The sequence below is a fragment of the Xyrauchen texanus genome, chromosome 5 (genome assembly GCF_025860055.1).
Source record: "Xyrauchen texanus isolate HMW12.3.18 chromosome 5, RBS_HiC_50CHRs, whole genome shotgun sequence".
NCBI lineage: Eukaryota > Metazoa > Chordata > Actinopteri > Cypriniformes > Catostomidae > Xyrauchen > Xyrauchen texanus.
In genome coordinates, this window is record NC_068280.1 from 26017323 (window position 1) to 26030334 (window position 13012).

The window sequence follows — 13012 nt, forward strand, 5'->3', positions numbered from 1 at the left end:
TAATGGGCTAATAACAAACCATAAGTATTTTTAAGGCACTCCACTTAATTTGTATGCTTCGGTTTGTTTTGGCAGACACTTATTTTCCGTCAATAGCTAGCCACCAGTGAACTGCCTGAAGCTATTCAAGGCTAGACTCTCATTCACAGGTCAGTTTGCACCCCAAATATTCTGCTGACAGCACTGTTCCCACCATTAGATATTGACATACCAGAGAGATCCACTTGTAAGCCCCTCTTTCTGCAGCACAGGTATATAACCATGGGGTTGCCTCCACTAAGGACATTTGGGGATCTCTGTTCACTCTATCGGCCTCTCTATACTCGCTTTAGACTTCCATCTTCTCCTTGAAACATTTCTTTAACATCAGGTAAAAATAGTCATAGTCATAGGCTCAAAGTGACTTGACAGTCCACATTTAGCTGATCCAAGCCAAGATTTGCAAAGCCTGACATTATGGATATTGCCATCCAACACCCCTGGTTCAGACGCACACTGGGCTACCCCACTCGTCTTTTCGATCAATTCTTTGGAGAGGGGCTCTTCGACTATGACCTCTTCCCCTTTGCTGCCTCAACCATCAGCCCTTTCTATCGACACTCACTGTTCCGCAATTTCCTGGATTCCACCAACTCAGGCATCTCTGAGGTAATGAGCTGCTTTATTACTTGTTGATATGAGAAGCCTTAATTGTGATAAATCTTTACCATTGTTGTAACATTACAGCATATACCATAAATATAAATGCTGTGATGTGGGTGCAAACTCATGGTTAGGTATATTGTGCAGCTGAGAAAACTTGAACATTTTAGGCAGCTTAATTCACCTAGAGAAGATTTGTTTCTAGAAGATCTGTTTCTGGAGGAATAGAGGATATAAACTGTACGCTATTAATTTAAGCAAGTGACATGCTAAATGATGATGGAATAAAGCACTGAGACATTTACCTGCAGATAAATGCAACATAGGTACTTAAAAGCATTTCAGTCTGAATAAAATCAGAAGTGTGATATGACAGTTTCAGTAGATGCTTTGTGTGACGCTCTACTGATGTTTGCTGAACGAATTGATCTGTAAAAAATAAACATGCTTTATTTTTTTCTCAATTAAAGGGCAAAATCATTTAATTTCCTAAAGTGTCTCTTATTATTTTGGTTTTGCATTCCTTACCTTATTCATTGAAGGACAAGGATCTACGGATGAACTTTAGAAGTGTTTCATGGTTTATTACAATTGTTAAGTGTGTACACCACATTGTTGTTGAGACTCCACTGTGCTTGTCCATCTTTTCAGGTGAGGTCTGACAGAGATAAGTTTACAGTATACCTTTACGTGAAGCACTTCTCTCCTGATGAGATCAGTGTTAAGGTAGCAGATGACTATGTGGAAATCCAGGGCAAACATGGAGAGAGACAGGTGAGGTCACCACACACACACACACACAGGTGAGGTCACAGTTCAGTGGCATCTTCAATGTGGACAAAATAGTATTCCTCTCTCATTCTTAACAGAACACAAACCTGATTGTTAGTTCAGGTGTGAATCATGAATGAATCCAGCTCTAAATATTGTCTATACTTCTTCATTTACACCCATTCAGCTTGATTGTGCAGTGAACTATGCAACACTACTTTCTCAACATGTATGTGCATGGTTGTTTAAATGTATAATGTAAAAGTGCAAATTTATGTTTGTGTGTTTAACAGTTTTGAAGAGCTGAATAATAATAATAAAAAAAATAACAAATGTAACATTACATTTTTATTTCTTGTTATCAGATTACAGTTACTGACTTTTAATTAGTTTATTTACTTTAAAGTACACTAATAGAGTTTCACATAATTTTTAAATAATATTATTTACAGTATGTAGAATGCATGTAAAATATGAATTATGTTAATATCTACATCTGTTTGCATTTCTGTGACAGCTGAAGGGTGTAAAGAATGACCCCTAACAAGTCATTGTAAGGGAGAAATGTGATGTGCTGAGTGAATGACATGTATTCAACAATGGAGGAAATCGTTGAGCGAAAACATGTTTTAGAATGTAATTTTAAAGTACAGTAATCAGTATAGCAATTAATTTTCAATGGTCAAGTCATTTTTATTTGTGTACACATCATTTCATAGCAGCTTTACAGAATATCAGGCATTAACAGATGATAAACTGTAATGTCTATAATGTCGATGAATCATCATTGTGTAATTAGATAAAATACAATTGTTAATCATGTTTAAAAATAAGTAATTAAATAATAATTGTATTAATAACCCCAGTGAGCAAGCTGAAGTCGACTGTGACAAGGAACACAAAACTCCATAAGATGTTGATTAATGGAGAAAAATAACCTTGGGAGAAACCAGACTCACTGTGGGGGCCAGTTCACATCTGGCTAACATCATGAATATAATGTAAATATTACTTTTATGTATAGTTCAAGTCGTGGTCAAGTGTTATGGGTCAGTGTTTAAACATCGATTTAGTTTGAACTGTAATATTAATGACCAACGTCTTTGAAGTCCTGTGAAGGGACAGGCAAGGAATTTGGATCTAAATGCAACTTTAATAAATAAGTTAATTCCAAAGGAAAAGCAAAACACAGGGAACCTGGCACTGAGCATAGACAAACCCTTCATTCCCCTTCTGTCGCTCTCTCCACGTTGTGTCAGAGAAGCGACACTAGGGGTCTCTCTTGAGGGCCGATATTCACCTCTGAACTATGAAAAAAGTCCAATGAGAGTTGGCAACCAGTATTTGCATGTCCCGCCCCCGGACATACGGGTATTTAAGCGGCGCAAATACGGGAGTTCATTCATAACATTTCTTCGGAGCTGATGGTCGTGCATGAACTCTGCTGCGAGTTACACACCAAGCTCCTGTTTTAATCCTCTGACGCTCTGTATGCTGTTGGATTTGACGGCGTACAACAGCGGCTTTCTCATTCGTGCACGGCTGTGCCCTGGGCGCTTCGACAGCGCAGACAACTCGAAAGAGTTATTCTAAAAGAGTCATTTTCGCTCTAAAAGAGCAAAAACACAGCGCCGTTGAACGTCCTTCTCAGGACGCGTCTTTTTAAAGACGATTTTCCGCCCCGGTGTAGTTTCTGGATGCGTTGATTCTCCCCACCTTTGACGGCCATAAAAACTGCCCTGCATTCCTGGGTTGCGATCACACGCAGGCAGCGTTTTTATTAGTGGTCAATGTTTTCAGTGCGAGAACATAACCATGACAGCATTGCGGTCATAGGCTTTTATTTGTAGTGAGAAAAAAACGCTTCAAACGATGAAAACGATCTGGGGACAATGACGGGCTCCGTTTTCGCCGGGTAAACCCCCTAGAGACCCCCCGCCTCCCCGGCAAGCTTGCTTGTTTCCGTCCGAGCTCGGGATGAGCACTCTCTCCAATGGGTTATGTTTTCAGTGTGAGAACATAACCGCAGCAGCGTTGCGATCTCTGCTTTCTCTTGTAGTGAGAGATAGCCATTTCAGCCGCCCCTGCGCCTCGCCTCCTTCCTACGAGATTGAGGCAGGCGCCGTGGGGGATGAAGAAAGATCTGGGGAGAATAACGGGGCGCTTTCGCCGGGTAAATCCCCTCGAAACCTCCCGCCTCCCCGGCACGCTTGCCTGCTTCCCGCGAGTTCAGGATTAGTGCGGCCCGCTTACTGGCCTACCATCCGGTCCCTCGAGCTCCCCGACATTGGATGATGACATCACCGCTGCATCGGAGAGCGTAACAGCGGCGTCAGATGCGGATAACTCGCCTGGGCTGCCACCTTTTGGGTCCCCGCCCAGTCTGAGCCTGACGCACGAAGGTCCGCTATGCTTCCCTGGGCTTAATTGATTCCACGGACATGTGCGCCGCTCACAGCCGCACCCCCCTGGATCCCTTCCCGGACGTGCATGACGAGTTGAGCAAGCCCAGCTTCCTCGCTCCAGAGCTCTCGCTACTCTCGGTGGTAGAACGGTCCCAGACCGCTCCCCCTGCACGCCATGGCCCCCTCCTGCAAGTCCACCGGGCCAGGGCACTCCAAAATCTGCACTTGGGTAGTCTTGTTCTTGATGTGCTGCAGGAACCGCACTCAAACAGGCGATGGCCACTCCGTGGTCCAGAAACGCAACGATGGACAGGCAGTACAAGAGGCAGACAAAGCACGCTTTCTCAAACACCCCCGTCTCCCAGTTCCGTCCATTTGGCGATGCCACTTGACGACTTCGCCCAGCAGTCCTCAGTGGTGGAGAAACAGACAAAGGCTATTTTCACACATCTTGCCCTGACGCAAACCTGCCGCCAGGGGCCATGCCCTGTCTGCTCGCCGAGGGCGTCCTCCTGCGGCTTTCAAGGAAGAAAGAAAGTGGTGCTCCGCCTCAACTAACAAGTGAGTGGGCCCAGCTCTCAGCCCCAGCGTTGAGCTCCCCGCGGAAGTTGGACGCCCATCGTCTCACGGACCCCCTTGAGGACCCAGAAGGCTTCCAGGCGCCCCTGAGATGACCGACCCAGAGACCGAGAAAGTAGCTCCGGAGCTGGTAAGACCACTCCGTCCCCCGGTGGAGGGCCGGAAGGAGAATTTTTTGTTAAATTCTTTACACACTATAGAGCTATTTTCTTGTTGTCTCTGGGTCACATGGCCCGCAAATGCCATTCTTACAGCACTCTGCTTTCAGGCCTCAACAGTCCCGGCTTCCCGGACGCGGTGCCCCCGCCCTCAGCCCCACGACTGTTCCCCGGCCAGCCGGCCGGTTCAGACGAGTTCAGAGGTTGCCAGCATTAGGATGAAGCCGCCCCCTGCCGGGTGTGCGGAAGGTAAGCGCTTTGAGTTTGTTCTCAGCACCAGAGCCTTGGGGTGCCACGTTGCCCCCCGACGCCCCGAGTTACCTGTTCCGCACCGCTGCGAAGCCCCGCCGGGTACGTCCAAAAAACCCGTCCCCATGGTGCCCCTTGCACGGTGCTTAGAGGCGTGGCTTTCACTGCCCAACCCGTCACGATGGCTGCAACGGACCATTCGACTCGCTTACGCAATTCAGTTTGCCAGGTCTCCGCCCCCCTTCGTGGGCGTTCGTTTCTCCGCAGTGCACAACAGACACGTTCAGTCCCTGCACGAAGAAATCGCCTCCCTTTAATCAAGGACGCGATAGAGCCTGTCCCTCCAACCGAAACGAAGAAGGGTTTCTACAGCCCTTACTTCGTTGCACCCAAGAAAGGCGGCGGCTTAAGACCAATCTTGGACTTGCAAGTTTTCAGTCGGACCTTGTCCAAACTCCCGTTCAAAATGCTCACCCAGAAACAAATTCTATCTGGTGTCTGGAATCTAGATTGGTTCGCAGCGATAGACCTGAAGGACGCGTACTTCCACGTCTCGATTCTCCTTCGACGGCCAGGCGTATCAGTACAAAGTCCTCCCCTTCAGCCTGTCTCTGTCCCCTCGCGTCTTCACGAAGGTCGCAGAGGCGGCTCTGGCCCCGCTCCAAGGAGCTGGCATACGCATACTCAATTACCTCGACGATTGGCTCATTCTGGCCTCCTCGAGGGAATTACGATGTGCACACAGAGACCAGGTGCTCAAACACCTCGGCCGTTTGGGGTTTCAGGTCAACTGGGAAAAGAGCAAGCTCACCCCGGTCCAGAGCATCTCTTTTCTCGGTTTGGAGTTAGACTCAGTCTCAATGACAGCACGTCTCTCCAACGAGCATGCTCAGTCAGTGCTGAAATGCCTCGCTTCCTTCAAGCCAGGCGCCGTGTTACCTTTAAATCGTTTCCAACAGCTCCTGGGGCATATGGCATCCTCCGCGGCGGTCGCGCCGCTGGGGTTGATGCATATGAGACCACTTCAGCACTGGCTCCAGACTCAAGTCCCGAGACGAGCATGGCGCCGCGGCACGCACAACGTAAAAGTTACCACTGCCTGCTGCCAAGCCTTCAGACCCTGGACAGACCTCTGCTTTCTAAGGGCAGGAGTACCCTTGCAGCAGGTGTCCCGACGTGTTCTGGTTACGACCGACGCCTCCAAACTGGGTTGGGGCACCGTGTGCAACGGGTGCGCAGCCGCAGGCCGGTGGAACCGAGGCCCGCTGCGCTGGAACATCAACTGCCTAGAGCTGCTGGCTGTTTCTCTTGCCCTGAAGAGGTTTCTTCTGTTAGTGCGCGGCAAGCACGTCCTAGTCAGGACAGACAGCACCACAGTGGTGGCCTACATAAACTGCCAAGGCGGTGTACGCGCCCTCCACATGTCACAGCTCGCTCGTCGTCTCCTCCTTTGGAGCCAGCAGCGACTCAAGTCACTGCGTGCCACTCACATCCCGGCAACCTCAATGTGATAGCGGATGCGCTGTCAAGACAAAGCTTGCCCGCCGGAGAGTGGAGGCTCCACCCCCAGTCGGTTCAGCTGATTTGGGACAGGTTCGGCAAGGCCCAGGTAGACCTGTTTGCCTCCCAGGAAACCTCCCACTGCCCGCTCTGGTATGCACTCACAGAGGCTCCCCTTGGGACAGATGCTCTGGCGCACAGCTGGCCCGCGGGGCTGCGCAGGTACGCTTTTCCCCAGTGAGCCTTCTTGCACAGGTGCTATGCAAGGTCAGGGAGGACGAGGAGCAAGTTACTCTGGTGGCCCCCTACTGGCCCAACCGGACATGGTTCTCGGATCTCGCACTCCTCACGACAGCCCCTCCCTGGCGAATTCCCCTGAGGAAGGATCTTCTTTCTCAGGGCTGGGGCACGCTCTTGGATCCGCACCCAGACTTCTGGAACCTCCACGTCTGACTCCTGGACGGGACACGGAAGATCTAGCCGGCCTAACTTCGGCCGTCATAGACACTATCAACCAAGCCAGAGCCCCTTCAACCAGGCATCTTTACACCCTAAAATGGCATCTGTTGGCAGACTGGTGTTCTTCCCGAGCCGAAGACCCACAGAAGTGCGCAGTTAGGTCAGTGCTCGTGTTTTTACAGACCCTCAAGGTGTATGTCGCCGCTATCGTGGCCCACCATGACACGGTAGACGGCAAGTCTCTTGGTAAGCACGACTTAATTGTCAGGTTCCTAAAAGGTGCCCGGAGGATGACTCCCTCCCGGCCTAACCTGTTCCCCTCCTGGGATCTCTCGGTCGTTCTCACGGGACTCCAGAGACCCCCCTTCGAGCCGCTAGACTCAGTTGGACTCAGGGCCCTCTCTCTCAAGACCGCCCTGCTGATCGCGCTCGCTTCCATCAAGAGGGTCGGGGACCTGCATGCGTTCTCTGTTAGCGACGCTTGCCTGGAGTTCGGTCCGGCAGACACTTTCGTGATCTTAAGACCGCGACCGGGCTATGTGCCCAAGGTTCCTACCACACCCTTCAGGGATCAGGTGGTGAACCTTCAAGCGCTGCCCCGGGAGGAGGCAGACCCAGCCCTTTCACTGCTGTGTCCAGTACGTGCTTTACGGTTTTACCTGGCCCGCACACAGAGCACCAGACGCTCTGAGCAGCTCTTCGTCTGCTTTGGGGGACAGCAGAAAGGGAATGCTGTCTCCAAGCAGAGACTCGCCCACTGGGTTGTCGACGCCATTTCCCTGGCTTATCACACCCAGGCCGTGCCGGGTCCGAGCTCACTCCACCAGGAGTGTTGCGTCCTCATGGGCACTGGCTAGGGGCACCGCCCTAGCAGACATCTGTAGAGCAGCGGGCTGGGCAACACCTAACACTTTTGCGAGATTCTATAATCTCCGAGTTGAGTCAGTATCGTCCCGTGTTTTCTCAGGTCTGAGCCCGTAGAACTCGGTAGCACGCCAAGGGAAAACAGTGCGCCTTCGTTCCCAGGAGATCCCATGTTTGGGACGCTGGTTTACTCCTCCCTAGCCCTCGTGGGTCGCAGTTCAGCGGAGGAACTCCACTGAACTGTGGACCCATGAGGGCTAGGGAGGAATCAACCAGGGATTCGAGTTGAGTGGAATCTCCTGGGAAAAAAGAAGCACAGTTTTACCTCAACCGAGGGAAAGGGCGCTATCTGCAAGCGATTCACCCGGCCAGCCCATCAGCGTGTTACAGAGTTCTACTGGCTCGGACCTGAGAAAACACAGGATGAAACTGACTCAACGGCCTGAGTGTGATAAGCCAATAAAATGGCATCTGTGTCAGATAGGTACGCAAAGCACGTACCGGACACAGCAACGACGGGGATGGGTCTGCCTCATCCCGGGGCAGAGCTTGCAGTGTCACTACCTGGTCTCTAAAGGGAGTGGTAGGAACCTTGTGCATGTAGCCCGGTCGCGGTCTTAGGATCACATGAATGTCTGCCAGACCGAAGTCCAGGCAAGTATCGCTGACAGAGAACGCTTGCAGGTCCCCGACCCTCTTGATGGAAGCGAGCTCGATCAGCAGGGCAGTCTTAAGAGAGAGGGCCCTGAGTCCAACTGATTCTAGCGGCTAGAAGGGAGGTCTCTGGAGGCCCGCGAGGATTATCGAGAGGTCCCAGGAGGGGAACAGGTTTGGCAGGAGGGATTTAACCTCGGGGCGCCTCTTAGGTACCTGATGATTAAGTCGTGCTTACCAAGGGACTTGGGCATTTCAGAGCGGGTAGTGGGAGGTCTCTCGGGAGGCAAGCAGGTCTACCTGGGCCTTGCCGAATCGTTCCCAAATGAGCTGGACCGACTGGGGGTGAAGCCTGCACTCTCCACTGGGCAAGCGTTGTTGTGACAGCGCGTCCGCTACCACATTGAGTTTGCTGGGGATGTGAGTGGCACGCAGCGACCTGAGTCCTCCAAAGGAGGAGATGACGGGTGAGTCGTGACATGTGGCGGGAGCGTACGCCACCTTGCCATTTTATGTGCGCTACCGCAGTGGTGCTGTCTGACTTGATTAGGACATGTTTGTCTCAAATTAACGGGAGAAACTTCCGCAGGGCAAAGAAAACAGTCAACAACTCTAGGCAATTAATATGCCAGCGCAGCGGGGCCCCTCTCCAAAGGCCCGCAGCTGTGTGCCCTTTGCAAACGGCGCCCCGACCCGATTTGGAGGCATCGGTAGTGACCAGGATGCCTCGGGACACCTTCCCGTAAAAAGCAGAGGTCTGTCCAGGGTTTGAGTGTTTGGTGGCATGCAGGGGTGATTATCACACGGTGCGTGCCGTGGCCGCATGCTCGTCTCGGGACTCGAGTCTGAAGCCAGTGCTGAAGCGGTCTCATATGCATCAACCCCAGTGGCGTGACTGCGGCGGAGGATGCTATATGCCCCAGGAGCCTCTGGAAGAGTTTTAGAGGGACCGTTGTGCCTGGCTTGAAAGAAGCAAGGCATTTCAGCACCGACTGTGCACACTCGTTGGTGAGACGTGCAGACATTGAGACTGAGTCTAACTCCATGCCGAGAAAGGAGATGCTCTGAACCGGAGTGAGCTTGCTCTTTTCTCGGTTGACCTGAAGCCCCAAGCGGCTGAGGTGTATGAGCACCTGGTCTCTGTGAGCGCATAGTAACTCTCGGGAGTGGGCCAGTCTGAGCCAGTCGTCGAGGTAGTTGAGTATGCGGATGCCGGCTTCTCGGAGAGGGGCAAGGGCTGCCTCTGTGACTTTCATGAAGACGCGAGGGGACAGAGACATGCCAAAGGGGAGGACTTTGTACTGAAACGCCTGGCCGTGGAACGCGAACCGTAGGAAAGGTCGGTGTCGCGGCAGAATTGAGACGTGGAAGTATGCGTCCTTCAGGTCTACCGCTGCAAACCAATCTAGGTGCCGGACGCATGTTAAGATACACTATTGCGTAAGCATTTTGAATGGGAGTTTGAGCAGTGCTCGGTTGAAAACTCGCAAGTCCAAGATTGGTCGTAAGCCGCCGTCTTTATTGGGTACCACGAAGTAAGGGCTGTAGAGACCCTTCTCCATTTCGGTTGGGGGGACAGGCCATATCACGTCTTTGCGCAGGGATTTGGCATGTTCGCCGTCTACTGCGGAAACGGACGCCTGCGAAGGGGGGGTGGGGGCCTGGCAAACTGATTTGCGTAATGAGTCGAATGGCGAGTCGAATGGTCCGGTACAGCCAGCGTGACGGGTTGGGCAGTGAAAGCCATGCCTCCAAACTCCGTGCTGGGGGTACCAAGGGGACGAGTATTTTGGACGTACCCAGCGGGGGCTTCGCAGCGGGGCGAAGCAGGTAGTATGGTGTCGGGAGGCAAGGGTGCGTCCCGAGGCTTTGGTGCTGAGAACAAACTCAAAGCACTTACCTTGCTCCGCGCCCGGCAGGTGGGTGGTTCGCGGGGATTTACCTGGCGAACACAGCCCGTCATTTTCCCCCAAATCGCCTCCATCGCCCACGGCGCCTGCCCCAATCATGTAGGAAAGAGGCAAGGCGCGGGGGGCGGCTAAAGTGGCTTTCTCTCATGACAAAAGAAGCCGCGACCACAATGCTGCCTCAGCTATGTTCTCGCACTGAGAACATAACCCATTGGAGAGAAATTGCTCATCCCGAGCTCAGACGGAAGCCAGCAAGCGTGCCGGGGAGGCGGGTGGTTTGCGGGGATTTATCCGGCGAACACAGCCCGTCATTGTCCTCAAATCGCTTTCATCGCCCGGAACTGGTGTGATCTCACGCGCACAGCATGCACAATCATCGGCTCCGAAGCAAATTTCTGAATGAACTCTAGTATACTAGCTGCCATCTTCTCATTGGCCTTTTTTCATAGATCAGAAGTATATTCGGTGCTCAAGAGAGACCCCTAGTGTCGCTTCTCCGACACAACGTGGAGAGAGCGACAGAAGGGGAACAAAAGATAATATCTGTGCGTGGTGGATTTCTGTATATGAGTGTGCCCTGTACCCACACAACTTCTGTTTTCTGTTTCTGTTCTGGTTTGCCTCAGGATGATCATGGCTACATCTCCCGTGAGTTTCACCGCCGTTATCGTCTGCCCTCCAGTGTGGACCAGTCTGCCATCAACTGCACACTGTCTGCTGATGGCCTACTCACTCTCTGTGGACCCAAGACTAGTGGCATAGACACTGGCCGTGGAGACCGCAACATCCCTGTCACTCGGGAGGACAAGACCAACTCGGGCTCCTCCTAGATAAGCTTACCCACAGCCAGGTGGTGATATGGAGGTGTGAGTGGGGCTCACAGGGGGGTCTAGGCTTTAATTGCAGAGGGCACCTGGATTTAAGCAAATCATCTATTTGTTAAATTATCTACAAGCCCTTCTTCCCATGTCTATGTCTAAGGGTATCAGAGTAGATCTGGCTTAATACCCTCTTTCAATAGACTACACTAGCTAAAAATCTCCATAATCCAAAATATTGTTTTTATATTTAATTACATGCTAGTCACACAGGAAATGGATCAAGATGAGTGGATGGGGGGTCTGAAAGATTAAGATGTAATATATGTTGATTCAAGCCTCTTTCCTACTAGTCAGATGTTAAGTGAACAGCCATTGCAGAACCGCTCCAAGATCTTTGACCATCTTGGTGATATCCTATGGAAGTAATCATTCTTTAAAAGCATTATTTTTCTTATACAATATAGTTTTAATTGGAGAACTAAATGGCCTGAGGAAGCTTATTTAAGGGAGGTGGAGATCTTGGTTTATAACTTGCTCTGTTTAGAAGATTTCTGATCCATGAGAGATTCCATCACTGGGATCAGTCAGACCCCACCTTCTTCCTTACCTGTGTCAACAGTTTTCTAAACATCTATTGTCATTGACTCTTTCCTGTCTTGTAGGTTCTTTCCCTGTTATACTGATTGTTGGCTCCTCTGGGCTCTACTAAGTAGTGATAAAAATAAAGTTGTACCATTAACAATAAGGAAAATCCTGTTTGTCTTTTTTGCTTAATCACAATTAATCACATACATTAAAGTAATTAAGCTATATAGGACTCACTGATTTAAGTTATATTAATGCTGAGAGCTGGATGACATATGTATGCAACTACAGTTAGCAAAACCAGATTCATATTAAACCAGAGAGAGCTGGTTTACCTTGAGTTTACCTGATTCTCACGAACACACAAACCCACTGACATCAGCTCTAAAAAACATTTGTCAAACAGCTATTGATTATGTATTGACTATTGCTGTTTTCTTTCAATTGAGGTTATTTTTTCATAGTGTAAATATGTGCAGTTCCCAAATCTTCCTAAACACACCTGGTTAACAAATTATTGTTTAAATTACTTTTTAAAAGAACCTAGGAATAAAAACCTTTAAAAAACTGCTAAATGAACCATGAGAGGAACAATGTGTTTTCCTGACATGGGGCATTATTGTGTGAATGGAGAGCGAGTATGGGAGATGAGAATGAGAAGGATTGTGACCTGTTCAAATCAGTCTAACACCTGTTTGTTGTTCTAGTGAGGGTGCGGTAGAGTTTAAAAGAAAGCCAGGCACCGGAGAAGACCAAGAGAGACTGACACGCCTGTCCTTTGTGCGTTCGTGTGTGTGTATATTGGAGTGCCCAAAGACACATTAGTGTGTGTGTGGCAAAAAATGTCCAGTTTAAGTGTAAAATAAATGATACATCGACTGTTCACACGGCTCCTGCTTTCTCCTTATTAAGATCTGTTAAACTGGTGCAGAAACCTAGGATAATTGGAGAAAGTGCTGTTACGGAAGCCTCACCGCTGGGCGAAGTCATCCGTGCCCTCGCCGGCATTCAAGAGCAACAACATCAGGCTCACCTCGCCTAGGAGAAGCATTTCCAAGAGCTCCTACAGATCGAGGATCGACAGTCACTGCGTTGCATTCCCAGGGGGAATTTTCTATCCTACACCAGCTCTCCGGATTCGTGGACTGCACCACTCGCCGGTTTCCCCTGTCTCTCCCCACTCTCACCCAAAGGATGACAGATGTGCTACTGCAGGTGAGGGCGTGAAGCCTGGGCCTGTCTGTTGTGGCTGCAGGGAGCCCGGGCAGTTCGAGGACCAATGGAGGTGGGGACATTGGTCCAGGTCTCCGACACACCACAGGCCGCCCTCAATTGAGCTGGGACGTACCGCATACCTGTGTTAAGAGTATTAAGGGGGTACATACCAGGCCTTGGTGGATTCGGGTTGCAGCCAA

At 50.4% G+C, this 13012-nt stretch overlaps 1 protein-coding gene across 1 annotated transcript; it reads left to right on the forward strand.

Moving 5' to 3' along the window:
* Positions 1-274: 274 nt before the first annotated feature.
* Positions 275-11755, forward strand: cryaa (crystallin, alpha A). The gene is made up of 3 exons (XM_052126620.1): positions 275-648; positions 1294-1416; positions 10818-11755. Exons 1-3 carry the CDS (start codon positions 457-459, stop codon positions 11019-11021), a joined length of 519 nt encoding a protein of 172 aa, XP_051982580.1. The 5' UTR covers positions 275-456; the 3' UTR covers positions 11022-11755.
* The last annotated feature ends 1257 nt before the right edge of the window (positions 11756-13012 follow it).